This window comes from Thunnus maccoyii, chromosome 12, assembly GCF_910596095.1.
Source record: "Thunnus maccoyii chromosome 12, fThuMac1.1, whole genome shotgun sequence".
In the NCBI taxonomy this organism is placed as follows: Eukaryota; Metazoa; Chordata; class Actinopteri; order Scombriformes; family Scombridae; genus Thunnus; species Thunnus maccoyii.
In genome coordinates this window covers 3,239,458-3,257,641 of record NC_056544.1, presented here as the reverse complement: position 1 = coordinate 3,257,641, position 18,184 = coordinate 3,239,458, and the positions used below count along the sequence as shown (strand labels likewise).

The following is an 18,184-nucleotide window of genomic DNA, read 5'->3' as shown; positions in this document are numbered from 1 at the left end:
GTAATGTAATATCATCCAATTGTAAAACCATGATGTAATATAATTTATGTATTTTTTTACAGATTGGATGCCATTTAGCTACAAGCGTATTGTCATACCTCACTTAAACTATGAAAAACTGAAACTGAAAAGTAGAACTGAGAGGGTTTAGGTCATTACTTAAGTTTCAGATTGTGATGTGTTATTTTGGACACATTTAGCTTCAATTCTATAATAATCCATTCTAACTCTCTGTTAGAAAGGTGTGGCTTTATATTGTATCTTCATAATAATGCTGTCTGGTAGTTTAGGTGCAGTTTGACAAATGTTTAACCAGGAGCAGGCGGCTCTGTTCTCCCTCTTACATTGTGTCACCCTCTGAATTATACATATACCTTTGGTATCTTTAATGGCTTTGTTCTCCTTTCATCTGAATTGAAAACCTCATAGTGGCATATAAACTGGGGCAGGAACATGTTCATGCTGTTTCAGCAGTTTACTGTTTACATATTGTTGTTCCTTTTGATTTTTGACGCATGATAAATTCAAAACTGTCAACATTGAACTACAAAAGAAAATACATGTATTTGTTCACAGCTCTGTAATTCCAGGATGACAAAGTAAATGAAGACAAAAATAATAATATCTATCTGGATTTTAATGAATACTTAATTACATTCTTTATTACTCTGAGACAAAACTGAGTACATTATGCAGGTTAATGAATATCAAAACAAAACAAAACAAAATTAAAAACATCAAAAAGCACATTTTGCTGATCCAGGGGTTAATGCTTTAATGAATTATTCAGTAGGGGCCAATGAAGTGCTACTATTAAACATTAATAATGTAACTGAAAATAGAGTTGGAATACCAACAATTAATCAGAAATGTACAAGAATAAAGTAAATGTACACTGTAACTACACATTTACAAGCAAAACAGAAAATATACTGTAAAGTGAAAGAGATTTGGTTTTAAGTAGATGATAGTGGGTTTGAATAATTAACTTAAAGTCCCTCATTCTTGCTGTTGGACTGGTAGTCATTGTTACCTACTGGCTTCCAAAGCTTTCAGTTAAAACCTGTAGTTTGTAGGGCTCAGTGGTGTCAGGGCAAAACCAAAGCTTGCACCAAAAGTCACCTTAATGTTGCTGGGGTGCCACAGTCTTGAAAATGTATTTACATTGTTTGCAATTAAATGTCAAATTGCAGCTATGAAAGACAACAGGGCCATTAGGAGACCACAGTTTCCCAAAGCAAAAGCAGCCAAGATGAAAGACTTGATGAAGGTCTCCTGAAACAGAAAGAAAGATAGAAGTTAGAAAGTAGACATGAGGACTGTCCCAAAAACATTCCCACTATTACACCTTTCTCACAGCAGACAGTCTGAGGAGCACAAGTGTATCTAGTAACACTAACAATAGCTCCGTTCCATTTAGGTGGGTCAGTCAGCCAGCAAGCAGGGACACCTGAATGGAGTGCAGCCGTGTCTAATGTTATTGGTTACACGTGCATATGACAAGGCAGGAAAGCTCTATGACATGTCAGTATATGATTTTATATCATCTAAAATAATATTATATGAATGTCGCTGTGATACCAGAGAAAATAAAAAACAAGTCTGACAAGATCTTTTTAAAATCACCACCAGGAAGCAGGACAGACATGACATTCTACCTACCCAGCGACCAGGCTGTGATTGGTCAGAAAGAATGCCTTGTTGGTCATCTGATCCCAGTGCTGCTGGTCAAACAAACAACATGAATAATAGTGCAAAAATACATTTGACATCACTTAACAGTGCACTCAATACTCTGCCAAGTTATGAAGGCTATTCCTTATCATCATAATTTAAATACCAGTAAAACTCAAAATGCACAATGAACTTCATTAGAGTTATCCTACATGTTTTGATGTAAAGATGCTTGTGCATCAGCATCAGGAGGAGGAACCTGAATGAGGCCTGCAAGGTCACGTAGCCAATCAGAACATGTGTTGCCCATGGTGAGGGGAGGAGCAGCGATGATTGATGCATGCCCAAGAACATGGCTGCCACTGTAATCACATGGAAACCGGAATTAATTAATTAATTAGTCATCTAGGAAGTCCTTGCAAAGTGTTGGCAAAGATCAAACTTTCTTTAAACAAACCCACCTGCCATGATCTCAGTCACAGAGCCAACTCCCCAGTGAGCCCACATGTATCTTTTGACACAAATCATACAAAGATATTAATAAACTGTAATAACAATATAATTAAATATAAATAAATCTCATATTTAATCTAGCAGCCAAAAAAATCCTTCGCTTAATCCTCCAATTTGTCTGTCAGTTATTCATGCAGTCAGCCAGACAATCCAGTATACAAGCACAGCTCAATAGTTACATTAACAGCAAGATTAAACCGAAATCCCCAACCCAATTATTGTTCATACTGGTCTCCCTGGTATCATGAAAAAACCAGGCCAGAGAATATCCTCCCTCCCTCTGTGACTCAGCAACGGTAGCTCCTTTCTGATTCAGAGGAACAAATCATCCCAGTGGTGATTAATGCTACCTTCTTGGCGCACTGTGTTACAGGCAATTTTAAATATAATGATGCACGGATGTCAAGAACAATACACTCTAGTTGTAGTTTATGTGTTATGGCAAGAGCCTAGCTGTCTCTCAAAGATAGATTACTATGTTTCCTGGATAATGTCCCTGAGCCCACCCACCAAGAACTATAGGAATGCAGCAATGTAAAATACTCCATTACAAGAAAAGTTCTACTGATACTACTACTTCTTCATACACAATCAACAAACTACCGGTTAGGCCCCTCCAAAGGGTCAGCAGATAAATCTGAGGGGTTGTGATGATAATCTTTGATTTTTGGTGAAATATTGGATCATTTGAACATTTATTGAAATGAAAGCATGTGAGAAGTTTAGAGGGAAAAATCACTATTTGGTGGAGCTGTTAACAACTCATAGACATGTGAAATGTGACCCCGACTACACACTGCTTTTTGTAAGACGTCCAAAGCCAAAAAGGTTGGAAACCACTAGTTTCATCTTTAACAATGTGTTGTATTTTAAAAGCTTGTTATATTATCCATTGTGTCAAATCTTCATCTGAAAAGTAACTAAAGCTGTCAAATAAATGTAGTGGAGGAGAAAGTACAATATTTCCCTCTGAAATGTAGTGGAGTGGAAGTATAAAGCAGCATCACATGGAAATACTCAAAATTGTAATTGAGTACAGTACTTAAGTAAATGTACTGAGTTACTTTCCACCACTCCTGCGACACTGAATACACATGCACATACCTGTGAGAGTCAAGTGATGATCTGAAAGCAGCCACGATTGGTTGAATCAGAGCTAATGCCAGGACACAACAACCTAGGTAGGGATGGACACCTGCATGCTGCACACACACACACACACACACACATACAAACACACACACACACACACACACTAGAGCTGTGTGGTAATTGATAACTGATCCAACACCCCTCTCTGCTGGTGATGTATGACTACAGCAGGACAATAACAAATTGTTTACAGTCTGTGAGCGTTTCTTAAATCTTAAATTGATTTTAAACTACATACAATGATACAATGATGGATATAATTGTAGATGTTACAATAGTTTTCATACAATAGAACTGTCAAGGTTTAGGTCAGCTTGGTTAAGTTTGCATTTGTGTCACTACTACTTGGCAGTAGTAGTGGCAGAAGCTGGACAATTCAACCATTTATCCTTTACTTTAAGTTAACTATTTCACCTGTTTTTTCAATCATTTATCCAATAGCTACTGTAACTAACAATTGATCCAAATACTGTACTTTTAGCTATTTTAAGCATTTATCCATTACTTTTACCTACCTGTTTCTCTTTGTGTCTTTGTTTCCCTGCTCATTATTTGTATTCTTTTCGAAAAATTGTGAGCAAAAAGTTAAATTACCTTGTTAAAAACATAAACATAATACATAATAATCTGACTAGCCTGCTTAGTGCCTCTAGGAATTTGGGTAAAGTGATTGATGTGAGTAGATACTGTACCTCGCTCCAGCCTCTCCTGTAGAAAAATGGAAGGCAAAAGGCCACAATGGTCAGACTCACAGTTACCATCATCAGGCCTCGATGAACCTAGACACACACACACACATACACACACACATACACCATATTTGCACACAGGATCATTGTATGTGTGTATGTGTATGTGTGCATGTGTGTGTGTGTGTGTGTGTGATATCCACCTGGAACCAAACTTTCTTGCCAAACAGAGTCTGATTTGGCCAATCAGTTCTATAGAAGCTGGCAATGAAGATACCGACACTTCCTGTTAGCATCCAGGCTACAAGCATCAGTGCACCTAGAGAAGTAGAGGCAGTTGAGCAGTTACTTCCCTCAGCTAAAAGCCACTCTCAGTGTTAATTAGCTTGATAATGTTCAGTGGTGGTAGAAGTAGTCAGATCTTTTACTTAAACATCCCCTGCAGACATTTTTTAAGACATACAAAAATACTATATGAATATGGTTTTTCCACATAAAAGTTCTATTACTTTTTTAAAAACTAAATTACAATTAAGCTAATTAAAATATATATATTCCTCCTTCTAACTCTTTGAAAAAAATCCAGAATCTTTGAATATCCAAATATTTTGAATTTAACTGCTAGACACCAGATGTCTCATACTTCACTGTAACGTCCATTCACAGTGTTTGTGCACTGGAGGCTTCAAGTTTCCACGTCACACTTGTGTAAGTTGCATGGTTGGACCGTGATTGGCTCTGAACTTGTGAAGTCATGCACACAATACATGCTTTAAAGTATTTTTAAGGTGAGCACAGAGAAACATTCCCTCTTCAAACAGATGAATATGAAAACAGCCTTCTAGTGTCAAACTCTGCACATACATCATTCTACACAGTGAAGCTCTAGGAAATGTAACAATAAGCAAAAGAGATTTTTTTGAGAGGAGGGAGACTTTAAGTAAAAGTAACAATACGATAGTGTAGAAATACTTTGTTAGATGTAAACGTTATGCTCGTAAACTTTTATTTGAATAAAAGAACAAGAGTATTTGCATCAAAACTTACTTAAAGTACCACAAGTAAAAGTACATTTTACACTCCGTACTGCTGGGTAGCTTATGAATTTCCTCCTGGAGATCAATAAAATCTTAGTCTTTTGATGACCTACAGTACAGACAAACCTTTCCATTCACTTGAATGATAACGTGTGCCAAAACTTTTGACTGGTACTGTATAATAATCGGTCATAATGTTATTAATATTAATCTGAATCTGCAAAGTAACTAGTAACTAAAGTGATCAGATAAATAGTGGAGTAAAAAGTGCAATACTTTTTGCAGAAGAAGTATAAAGTAGATGTAAATGAAAATACTAAAGTAAAGAACACGTGCCTCAAAATTGTACTCAAGCACAGAATAGTACTGAAAATAGCTGCAACCAGTGGTCCTGATTTTGTATAAAGAAATATAATTTTGATAACAGATATTTTACATATTGTAGAGAGAACAATAATGGAGTCCTCCTGGACCTTGTTAAGGCTAATAACATTTTCTTGGATGACTTTGACTGCACCAGCCACTCTCAGTGATATAAATGTAAAGTACCATGCACTTTCAGAATGATTGGTCCGCGGGAGCCTTCAAGAATCTCAGGTGGGCCGGTGATACGTTTTCTGAGGGTGGAGATTAGAGGTTGGCGACTATGCCTCCACATTTTACCTGGTGGAGAAAGACAAAGCTTATTAAATTCCTCAAAGTTTTAATTTTAGCCATCATACAGTATGTATGAAAAATGATTAATCATCCCCCTAACCCTGGTGCATTCAAGACCAGCGGGACATGATGGGAATCTTCACCAATTAAGAATTTAAAGGTCATTCTAGGAATCCCAGATCATTTGAAGTCAGATAAAGCTGACAGGAACGGCAGGCTTACACACCCTCTGGCACTAAACACAAATCCTTATCCATTACACACAAATGTGTGTCTTAAATATGGGACACAAAGTGGTTAAACTAACGGCTGCCCCACATATATCCTGCTCTCAAACTGCAGCATCTTCACAGCATGTTCTCTTTACAATAAAGCAACGGTGAAAGGAACTAAAAAGTGGGATTTAATTCATGTCAAGCACTCATTCATCATTTCAGTCTCATTTCAACCATTAACCATTAACCAAGAAAAAGCCCTTCATCGCCTGTTAACGACGTCCTCTTGCCCAAATAAAACTGATACCCATCCAAGATGGTGATGCTGATCAAACTATCATGTGGCATAATAAAGCTCTGACAGTTTGGTAAGAACTTCAATTGGGCTCTAAAGCTACCAGGGTCAATGAGTTCAACATTTCTAAAGTGGCACGTGTGTGTGTGTGTGTGTGTGTGTGTGTGTGTACTCTCATACCGTACTGAGCATGTCCACTGGCTAGAAACAGAAAGTACTCTTGGTCCAGATCATAGCGTGCTGGTTCCTGATTGGACAGTTTGACTGGTCGATTGAACCTGCACTGGAGCGCTCCATCTGCCAGTCGCCATGACACCGAGGAGAGACCAGCCTGCGAACACACACATAAATACATATTGACAGTGTATTATTGTGTCAGTATATTTTGAGGACTAGTTAGTCTGAGGATTATATAGAAGTACAACTTTGTAAAACTGAGTGCATTTTAAAAAAGTAACTTTTATGCAAGAATAGATTACATCAAATAGAAAAAATGAATACATTTTTAAAGATCTAGACCTTATAGCATATACACAGTGAGCTCAACCTGACAGTCAAATGCAAATATGCTAAGAGAAATTAAAATCTATTCTATAACATTTAATTATATATCACTGTAATTATATTTATATGTTTATGTGTAATGCAAAGCTATCTGTATCATGTTCAATATTTAATTGTTTTGCCATTTATATTCCACATAAACAGTAAGTATCAGTTTTGCTTCTGCCAAAAAATTCATGATATTTGACCCACGTATGTAAATGAATGAAAAAATGAAGCATGTTTTTGAAGCCCATCTCAAAAAAAAGAAGAAGAATAAAGGTCTAAACTTTGTCAGAAATACAAGCTGCATGAATAAAAGTCTGAGTAGCTAACTGCATGATGTTTCTTCAGAAAATAAAGCGTGTGCATATAATGGAAGGTGTCTCAGATGAAATAAAGTTGCTTCAAAGTGATAAAAAATTAAAACGCTACTGACAAAAATATGAAATGTTTCTTGGCCATTTTTATGCTCTTTTAAAACAGCCTAACTCAAGCTTCAGTCATATTTCCATCTACTGTCAAGTTATCCAAAATTTTCCAAAAGTTTTAGGCGTCAATATTGGATCATGAGGTAAAAATTATTATTAAATTATTACAACTGAACTGTATATGCAGGTGTTATCAAACGGGACTGTGGGCTACCAAAAGTCATTTAAAAGTTCTATAGAAAATGCAGAACTTATCTCTCCTCATCCTTATCAAGATCATACATGATAATGTGATATAATCTCCAAATTGCTGTAGCTCCTACACTAATATATTGTCATGTGGGTGTCAGTGTTAATGTGGGTATATGTTTTTGGCAATGTTAAAGGCTTTTTGAAAGGCTGTCTCCCAAAAATGTTTCACACTTGTGTACTTCCTGTTTATATTGCACTTGATTTAGTCAGAGAAAGTCGACTTGTATTTATTCTGTATGTGTTTTGTCACCTGTGACTCGTCCTCTGGGTGTGTTCGACCACTGACGAATGCAGCAGTCACTGACACTCTATTCCCATCTTTCACACACATATACACATCGTCATCGCCCTGGACACACAAACACACACATGTATGAATACAGAATGCATATAGACTTTCAGATTCAGGTGTAGGATGTTAAATGTATCACAAACCTCATACAGAACACTATGGCTTGTCTCGGATGCATTTTGTAAGGAAAGTACTGATACAACAAGGTAAAAATATGGTGCCACATTTTCCCTAGTGCCAGTTGGCTTTTTTTTCATATTTGTTAGTATGATTTTTATCTGACCCTATGTATTTTACTGATTTTGGGTGTTGGACATGTGACATAAACATTTCAGAGTCTGCATGTCACCTTAGGTAATATGGTATAGCCCTTCGGGGGGACCTTAGAAATACAAACAATGGATCCATGGTCAAGTTTGGGACTGTTCCAGATGTGGTTTGTTGTGACACATAATATGTTGTGAGGCAGCTGTCAATTACTTGATGGATGGCTCCTAACTGACCTAGTGCCCATGGAAAACCTATGTTATTCATGTGATAAGATACAGATGTGTAACCCCATATAAGCTATGCACCGACAGTGGTATGTTGCCCAGACCATCTTTGTACATGGAATGGACCCGATGGCCATCGTCTAATAAACGTCTACAAAATAAGAACTTCGTCAGCTCTTCCTTTGAATGATATCATCACACATCCTTCCTTTCAATATTACTTGCATTAAACATCATTCGGGTCATTATGTGATTCACTATGGTGTGTTTCACTAAAGAACTAGCTTACCATCCATGTGTCCCAGGACAAGGCAAAGGAAAGGTATCCCTCCGCTGGGCCGCTCAGCTCAAATATCACAGACTGCAGAGAAAAATCATGAAGACACAACAGTTATATTTTGCAAAATTCAACCGTTTTTCAATCTGCAATATAACCTTTATATTATTTTGTTATTCCAAAGATTCCAGATAGTCCAGTCAAGGCCTACACAAGAAAGTGTTGGGGATATTAATTGTTTTGGTTCATAACTATTTGACATTCGTATTCTGCATTTGACATATTGCATTCTTGGGAACTGAGAGAGGCTGTGTCTGATAGCTGCTACACAATGTCTCAATTTATGAACACAATGTCTCAGTTTATGTTGTATGATGTTGAATATTAATGTTAAAATGCTACATTTTGCACCCTTAATTGTATGAATTGTGTCAGGAAATGAAATAGTTAAACCGTTCTGTCTGGTCCCTCTGTTGTCATGGACAGGAAGAAGCAGTGAGGATCTTCTTTTGGATCACAGCCTGGAGGGTCAAAGAGGCAGGATTTCTCCCAGCCACATCCCTCCGCAGTGAACTAAAGGAGTAGGTTCAGGGAAGGAGTTATTTGTCTTAACAGTTTATTGATTACTACTGCATGTTCAGACAGGGAATCAATGTCAGCAGCAGTGGTTTAAATGTTGTAACACTCACAGGTCCGGACAAGATAGAGGATGTGGTCGTCGGTGCTTTAGTGGGTGTAGTGGTGGGCTGAGGTGGGGGAGGACTAACACCATGCTGGCAGATGATTGGTCCTGGCTGCTTCACCCAAAATAAACGGTAGTGTGCAAGTACAGTTACACTGGAAAATAAACCCATCGATAGAGATGCACACACGTACTGTTAGCAGACCAAGATTCAAAAAGAATATCCAAACTTACAATAACATGTAAAAATGTCTTTAAATGACCCTAAAGACCTTGTTTTACAAACAGGTAAAATAACTTAGTTAGGTTAGAGGTATCACAATTTGTCATGTCTGTCTTAAAACAACAGTCAGGAGCCCAAATGAACATTTAAATAGTTTTTTATTTGCCATAATCATTCCTCCTGTTCATACTGACCTTTGGACACATGTATCCTCATATAAGCTTCACATCTACTTTTAAATGCATTTTTGCACAAAATGACTGTATGTAGGTGTATTGGCAAAGCACAAATAGTGGGTTTTTACAAATATTTATTTCGTACAAATATTTTTTAAATCATTTGTCTTCAGGAAAAAAAACAAAACATGTCCAATAGCTGGTTTTCCTCATGAGCGTGTGGCATCAAATGGAAATACTCCAGTAAAGCACAAGTGCCTCAAAATTTTCCTTAAGCACAGTACCTAGTTATTTTCCACCACTGGTTTTTAGTTACACCTGCACTTTTTCTGCTTAATCGAACAATAATAAAGAATAGGGCTAAAGGCTGATTGCCATGACATTGCTTGAGCTCATTCTTCTGCCATAGAGTACATGTGAAGTGCTGACACTCCATTGACTTGACAGAAGGTCTTGGCTCATTCATTTGGAAAGTGTGCATCATACAGACAGACATATTTATAAGGCAAGAAGGCAAAACATGGTAGAGGACAAAGCTAACATTAAACTCTCGTGTTCACTTTGCATTAGGCAAGATATGCACCTTTTGACAAAGCAAAGAACACATTCTTCTTCTACAAGTAAAAAGTTGAGTTCATGAGCTATAAAACATACCCTTGCTCAGTTTAATACACTCAGGTTTTAGTCTGTAGATTATGTTGCTAATAAAATAATGCTGTGTGACATTACTGAGTCAGTATGCTGGTGTTATGACTCTTCTCTACTTGTGCTACTGTTAGACTAAATTTTAGCATTAACCACTATTCTATAATTGTTAGTTGTGGCCACAGTGACAGGTGTACAGCAAAAGTATACACACCAGCTTTAAATATCTTCAAATTTTGAAATGTATATGCTTTATATTAACTCACAAGAACTGAACTTCACTGGGAGCATCTTCAGGAGCATTCCAGATGACAATAACCTGTGTTTGTTTGGCATCACTCGTATGGCTCACCGCTGAACCCTGGACACACACACACACACACACACACACACTTCTTAAAGTTCATTTTATACACTCACTGGAGCCAGCATTAAATTTTTTAGTTATACCCATACGTCTCCTGTTAATGACAAGCCAAACATTCTGCTCTATATGTGTGTGTGTGCATTTGTATACCTGCTGCTTATTACAGGTGAGCAGCTGCGTCTTGGTCGGATCAGTCAGGGTGAAGGTGCCAACTGTGGATACTGAGCTCTTATTGGCTGCATCTCTGGCCTGAAGCAAGAAGCCCTTGAAATATGATGGTCCAGACAGGATGACTGGAAATGGTGTTTCAAAAAGTATTGAAAGAAAAGAATATTAATGCAAGCAGTCATTTCTATTCATTAACTTACTAAACTTGTTAGTCAGGAATAGGACTTTAATTTCTCAATTTTTTACTTACAATACCAGTCAAAAGTTTGGACACACCTTCTCATTCACTTGAATGAGAAAGTGTGTCCAAACGTTTGACTGGTATATTTCAATTTATTACAGATACACAGACTATGCTCACTGGCTTCTTTGTTTTTGAGTTGTGAATATTCAAAATCTAAGAATGTACTGTGAACTGCTAATGGGAGTAACTTTACCTCTAACTTTCACATTACAGGCTTTATCACAGAACATGGTTTATGATGCTGCAGGTAAATAGACTGTACTTGTATAGCGCCTTTCTAGTCTTCTGACCACTCAAAGGGCTTTTACACTACAAATCACACTCACCCATTCACACACATTCACACGCTGAATGGGTACAGGGGCTACCATGCAAGGTCCCAACCTGCCCATCAGAGGAAACTAACCATTCACACACATTCATACACTGATGGTAAAGCCATCAGGAGCAATTTTGGGGTTAAGTATCTTCCCAAGGACACATCGGTATGTTTACTGGAAGAGCTAGGAATCGAACTGCCGATCTTCTGATTAGTGGACGACCTGCTCTACCTCCTGAGCCACAGCCGTCTGCTGCAGGTATGGCAGGATTACTCAGTCACAGTCATTATTTACCTTGGATATGATCTCCGGGGCTGAACACAGTGGTGTTGGTTGTCAGGTGGTAGGGGTTGGGGCTCGTCTGACCAGGGACACCATGGTGAGCTTTCATGCTGCCACAGACTTTGGTGACCTTGCCGTTGGCATAGCAACCTGCTGGTACCCAGTTACACACCGTGACAGAGAGGAAGAGGAGGCAACATAGCCCCACAGGAGACATCTACAGGATAAAGTATCAGCTGCTACAGTATGTCCACAATGCATAAAATGAAAAAGAAATCACTCAGTCCCCCACAGAATATGTTCTACATGAGTTCCTACTCCAGCTGTGAGTTGTGCACTATAAGTTTAGTTTAGCATTGCACTCCTGTAAGATTATCAGACTAACAATGGACAGCTTTTAAAAATGTATAAACCAGGTTCCACCAGGTTTCCTTCTTGTCAAAACTTGAGGCCTACTATACAACTCAGCCAGATTCACTCAACTGTACAGATTCAGGTGTCTTATGCTAGTAGCAGCTACTGTAGCGTCAAGCCACTAGCCTCTAGCAGAGATGAGGAGCAGTCAGGTGTCCCAAGAGGCCATAATAAATAACTAGCCTTTTTCACAACAGACATATTGACTCATGATGAAGTGTAAAAGTAAGAAAAGCACAGCTAATATCAATAATATTAATGATGGCTCTGTTCTATTCAAGTGTCCCAGTAAGTCATGACAGACTGACAGTGAGCCAGCTGAACAACACCAGGACCCTGAAACTGAAGCGGCTAAATGGAATTCAGCCATCATTCATTTTATTATTCACTCTTGTGCTTTTCCTGCTGTCACATCAAAATGTCTTGAGTGAGTAAAAAGGCTAGGGGCCTGGTACTCACACACCTACTATACATGGAATGCAGCCATCATTAACGTTACTAATTACAGCTGTGTTTGACAAGTCACTTGTTTGGCATGACATATATATAACCACATTAAATAGCTAAACATTCACTTTGAATTCAGTCAGTTCAGTATGTAAACATAGAACAGGTTATCAGTTAAGCTTTTAACAGACCACGGATGGATGCAGTTGTTGGACTCACCATTCTGCTGCAGGAGAAGGAAACACTGCTTCAACTCCAAGGAATAATTTCCCAAACTTACTATATGTGTTTAAACACAGTGTCACTCTCAGTGTGTGTGTGTGTGTACCTGTATGTTTCAAAGTGGATCACAAGGTAATACTGCAGCAGATTTACAACTGGATGAATGGACTATTGGAACATTACATGCTGATATGACATCATTTTTATTACCCTACTAAAGCAGTCTCATACACCCCATTTACATGTATATACATATTCTGCGCATCCAGAGGAGTAGAATCCATGCAAAAGAGTTAAAATATATAGTATATAGGCTGTCACCATCATTCCAACATTGTAAAATTAGTGTTGGTGAAATTCCCATGGTGATATAAAACCATTACCAAGAAGATAAGGGAGCTTTTCTTTCTTCATTAGCATGGACTTAGCAGATTTCATTTTTTACCTTTGGACACAGACAAGCCAGTTGTCCCACTCCTCCCAGTCTATGCTAAGCTAAACTAACTAAGTCCTGGCTTTAGCTTTAAGTTAAATGACAGCACTGATCTTTCTCATCTCAGCAAGAACATGTATTTCCCAAAAATGTTGAGCTATTCCTTTAATTAAAGTTGTATAGTAGGTAAGTAGACTGGAAATGTGGGAGCTTTGCAGTTTACATGGTACACGTACAGTATTAGCATCTAGCCACCACGACGACCCCTAACCAACACACCATTTGTATTATGGAGAAGATTTTACCTTCAGTGAGCTGATTAACTGTATTAAGAAAAAATGACTATTGATCCAGTATGTAAAGGATGGATACAAAGTTGCATGCTAACATTTGCTAATTAGCACTAAATACAAGGTACAGGTAATGTTGATGGCACTGTCACTCTCTTTACATATATCTAGTCATAAACTTAAGTAGCCTAATGAGCAAATGGAAATTCTGATAAGATTATGGTTCTAGATGAAAAGTCCGGAGATCATGAAAGTCAGCATGGATTCATCCTCTCTGAACCATGAATATCTTGCAATATCACAGCAATAAATCCTGTAGATTTTTGAATATATTTAAGTCTGGACCTTGTTGTAAAATTGGAGAAGGATCCTTTGTCTTTCCTGCCCCCCTCAAAGCTGCAACACAACCACATAAAGGAGAATTAGTTTGATCTTATAAGTTTTCACCAGGGTTTGTTACTTATCAATATGAAGAAAGATTTAGACCTTCCATTATGTGCCTGCTGCTGATATTGCAGGACATCACATCCTGTGCTTTACAGCAGCTGGTTTTATATTGACGTCAGTGCACCTGAACCACATATCAGTCCAGTCACTCACACAGTTTAATGGAGACATACTGTACTGTTACTAGGTTTTTATAGTCCAAATGTTTATTGCTGTTAGTTTTCTGTTAAGTCAAGTCAATTTTATTTGTATAGCCCAACATCACGAATCACAAATTTGCCCCAGGGGGCTTTACAATCTGTACAGCAATACAACATCCTTTATCTTTAGACCCTGGATTCCAATAATGAAAAAAAACAAACCCTTAACTGGGAAAAAATGGAAGAAACCAAGAGCAACAGAGGAGAGATCCCTCTCCCAGGACACACAGACATGCAACAGATGTTGTGCGTACAGAATAGAACAAAAAACACAAATTACAGAAATACAGCATGGATTTATAATATATATGAAGAATATGATAAAGAGGACGCCAAGCAACAGAATAGGACCTGAGCCATGTGACCTCAATCACAATGGAGTCCTGGGAAGAGGACAGACTACACATGCACACAGGGGAACCTCACATCACACCATTCACATACACGGAGGAGGAGAGACAAGAAACCACATACACAGGAGAGAGAGAAAGATAATTACATCATTCACACAGGAGAGGGAGAAGTTCTCTGCTACCTGGCCATGGAGTTATATATATATATATATAGAGAGAGAGCTTTTACAGTGAGTGAAGTGCAAAAATCTACAGTGAACCAGATGTTTTAGATGTTTTATACAAGTTATTCATATATTTGTTTTGGACAGTAAAGAACACAGGATGTGCACCAACTCATGTCAGACAAACTACACATTTGAGCTGCTCCTGCCAATTTCATATTTACAGTAAAAATGAGATGTAGAAAGAAAATACTGATTTTTTTAAATTTTGTTTTGGTCAATGTTCCTGGAACAGTGTCAAATCATACCAAATTGATTCAGGTTTTTTTTTTTTTTTATCATCTATGAGTTGTTTCATTTCCACAGTGCTTTGCAATGTACAGTATGCATATAGCATTCTACACATTGTTTTACTGTAAATGCACTACATACTGAAAACACAGTTGGTGTTAGTAGTACAGATATACTGTAGGTAGGGATGCACGATATTGGATTTTTTGCTGATATCCAATATGCAGATATTTCCAACTCACTGTGGCCAATTGCCGATGCAGATACCGATATATACACATATTTTTTTCCAGGCTGAGGAGACTATTATGCATGCAAGCATAGATTGTATTAAGTATGATCAAGAAAGACAATATATAAAGGAAGAACTTAGGAAGCCTTAAAACTTTAATGAACCTGCCAAGTGGGTGGAGCAGTAGAGTTTTCATTGAGTTCATTAGACAGACAGGATTAATGTTTAGGATTTAATCTCTGGCTAATGTCTAAAATATTCTGTATTGTTTGTTCTCGGGAACATGAATATGTTGAATGCTAATGAATAAGCATTGGCTAAAAGATGGTGGCTGTGATGTTGAAAGATACTGTGAATTATGTGAGGGGGATTTATAACATGAAAAATGTAGATTCTCAAGCATTGCAATCCCCTATCTGATAATGTTTACAAAAAAATATTTGTGTCAGTAATCTGACTACAGAAACTCAAAAGTATCTGTTGTGATTTTGGATTACATTTTAATGTACTTTATCTGTGTCAGTAGATGACATAATCCTGGCATTATATTTCATGTGGCTCTTGCAGGACAGGCCTGGCATGTTGCTCCCTGTCTGCCCAACAGCCGCACTGCAGTGCCAGGTTATGTAACTCCTGTCTTGTCTGTCTGTGTTAGCGGCATGTGTGCATGTTTCTGGTAAAGCTCAGAAATTGCGCAACTCAAATTATGCAATTGGACGTTCTTTGTAAGCATTTTGGCAGCAATATCCAATCATTTTTAAAATAATTTATTGCTGTAAATTTGACAGATTACATCAAGGTTTCCCTTAGCCATTAAGCCTAGGTGAGTAGGAAGTTGAATGTTTAAATCTGAATGCAAGAGGGAAAAGTAAACAGACATTGTTCAGCAGCCACTAAGTTCCCCTGACCAAGGCACTAAATTCCCAACTTCTCCAGACAGCAGGCACACTCAAGTGCAAGACTGGCTACTACTGTACAGGCATGTATGAGTAGAAATCTCCGCCGCTGTTCACTGACCACAATTTTGTGAAAAAAGAACACATTTATTCATCTGATACAGCAGTAACAGTGTTCCGTTTTACTCGGGTCATTACGGTAACGGTCCCCAGTCTGCGGACCACGCCCCCTCTCTTCAGCCACAGCGCGTCCAGGAAAACAGAGCCGTCACACGTCACAGGACACTGTTCTCCTGCTGCTGCCCGGACCAGAGACACAACTGACAGGTGACTGGGAATGTTTTTGCATTGTAGTTTTACCAAGCTTCTACGAGGTCAGAAGATAAAGTATTAGCTGCCTTAGCTAGCTGACACAAATTGAGCTCTAACAGTTATAACTAACACTTCTAGGGTAACTACTGACGTGACGCTTTCACTAACTACCGCTACTAATTCTGGTTTACACCCCAATAAGGAAGAATACATCTGTTGTTTTGATACGAAGAAAGCTTAACACCATTCAAATTTCTGTCTATTCACTAATGTTTTTAGCTTTATCTTCCTTAATGACTGCGGTACTTAATGTTACTTCATGAAACATAAATGAACATATAGCACTCCCTCTCAAGTTGTGATTAAAGCTTCTTCACCAAAACGCTGCTCTGACGGCACCGCCCACTAACTCTGGTAGGAGCCGACTGTATGAATTAACAGCGAGACCACATACATAACATTTTATTAAAAATGATGTGCTTTCAGCAAATCGTGTGAATGCCGAATTGTTGATTGATGTCTAAAGATTAAAAAGTGGGGATGCATTCTGTGTTATGAAGCATGACTATTCGCCAGTAAGCAAGGCAATATTGAACGACCACTCCTTTGAATGGAGTCTGGTATTTTTCTACAGCCGCAAACGGGACGTTAGCTCTGCGGGCTCCTGCATCATCACGGCTAACAGTCATGCAGTGTCTTGATGAGACTGCACATGTATATATCTGTTTGTCACTTGGCTCGATGTGACAAACAAGCTGGACAGTGGTTGGAAGAGTTTTATAAATAGAAATTGTGACATTAACGGCTGGATTCCTGACCTTGTCCTGTTCAGACTGAAGCACTGCGCAGACTCAGTGGGAGGGTTCAGTGGAGTTCACTGACTGGATGCTTTTAACCTGCTGCCTGGATCCAGTTTCTTACAGAACTGAACCCAAAGCTCTGACTGCATGATTTGCATGATGATTACTGTATGAGTATACTAGTAACAGCCTCAAACTGCTGTGGTTCAAGCACTAGGGTCTCAAGGGGGCAATGAGGAGGCTCCAGGAAGTCCCTGCCAAAAATATGTTTCAAAAAGTATTGTACATGCAGTGTAATACTAAGTAATCAAAATGATTCCAGGGGATTTAGCTGGATCAAACACAACGTCCTGAAGACATTTAACAGCTGTATTTTTAGACTGTCAGTGTGCATGTGTATTATTCAGATGTTAGTTCAATGTAATTCCCCATCCTCTAGAAACATGTTGAGTTAATGTTAATCTGAAAATTCAAATAGTCCATGAAAATTGTGATTGATTAATATTCATAAGTATGTTTTAATTAATGTATAATCTATGAAAATAAGAATTGATGTGTTTTCGTTACCTTATCATGAGCCCTTTATATCTACATAGGGAGTGGGTCCTCTTCCATGGAGGCTGCAATGTTGTACCGCCATGTTTCTACAGTAGCCCAGGACAGACAAACCAAACACTGGCCCTAGAGACGGCCACTGTAGCTTCTCCTACACACTCGCAAGGGGAGGGTGAGGGTGTTGAGGGGTATTCAGTTGGTTGCAATGTGCAACCTCACTGCTAGATGCCACTAAATCTTACACACTGGTCCTTAAATATTTGTAATATGTGGACATAAATGAAAAGTGTCATGGTTACGTTCCACCATTCGTTGCTGAAATAGGCCAAAATGGTGAGAGGTGGAGGAAGTATTGAGAGCTTTTATTTTACTACTTCTCCATTAGTGTGGTACGCCATTACAACTAAAATTTTATTTAAGTAAAAGTATCAGCAAAATGTGCTTGTAGTATCAAAAGTAAATACTTGCTATGCTTTTCATAATTTATGTTTATATATATA

The 18,184-nt window shown here is 38.2% G+C and overlaps 2 protein-coding genes across 3 annotated transcripts in view; one reads left to right on the top strand and one right to left on the bottom strand.

Moving 5' to 3' along the window:
• Positions 1 to 675: 675 nt before the first annotated feature.
• On the bottom strand, positions 676 to 17,231 carry LOC121908232 (putative ferric-chelate reductase 1). The gene is made up of 17 exons (XM_042428092.1): positions 17,148 to 17,231; positions 11,641 to 11,845; positions 10,765 to 10,907; positions 10,514 to 10,608; positions 9,211 to 9,358; positions 8,975 to 9,094; positions 8,534 to 8,605; positions 7,709 to 7,807; positions 6,413 to 6,563; positions 5,615 to 5,728; positions 4,232 to 4,347; positions 4,032 to 4,118; positions 3,292 to 3,389; positions 2,136 to 2,185; positions 1,887 to 2,036; positions 1,663 to 1,724; positions 676 to 1,275 (listed from the first exon to the last, which is right to left on the bottom strand). Exons 2-17 carry the CDS (start codon positions 11,843 to 11,845, stop codon positions 1,183 to 1,185), a joined length of 1,803 nt encoding a protein of 600 aa, XP_042284026.1. The 5' UTR covers positions 17,148 to 17,231; the 3' UTR covers positions 676 to 1,182.
• The window catches only part of LOC121908570 (glycogen debranching enzyme-like), a 30,047-nt gene continuing 28,108 nt past the window's right edge, over positions 16,246 to 18,184 (top strand). For both annotated transcript variants that reach the window (XM_042428697.1, XM_042428696.1), the window contains exon 1: positions 16,246 to 16,344. The gene's annotated coding sequence lies outside the window, so the exon portion shown is untranslated. The remainder of the gene's footprint in view (positions 16,345 to 18,184) is intronic.

What these genes read in the sequence shown, in the direction of transcription:
- LOC121908232 (XM_042428092.1), bottom strand. Translation starts at nt 11,845, where the DNA reads ATGTCTCCTGTGGGGCTATGTTGCCTCCTCTTCCTCTCTGTCACGGTG. An exon ending in AATCATTCTGAAAGTGCATG is followed by an intron (nt 4,348 to 5,614) that starts GTACTTTACATT and finishes CTACTTCTCTAG; the next exon opens with GTGCACTGATGCTTGTAGCC. An exon ending in GCAAGAAAGTTTGGTTCCAG is followed by an intron (nt 4,119 to 4,231) that starts GTGGATATCACA and finishes GTGTGTGTCTAG; the next exon opens with GTTCATCGAGGCCTGATGAT.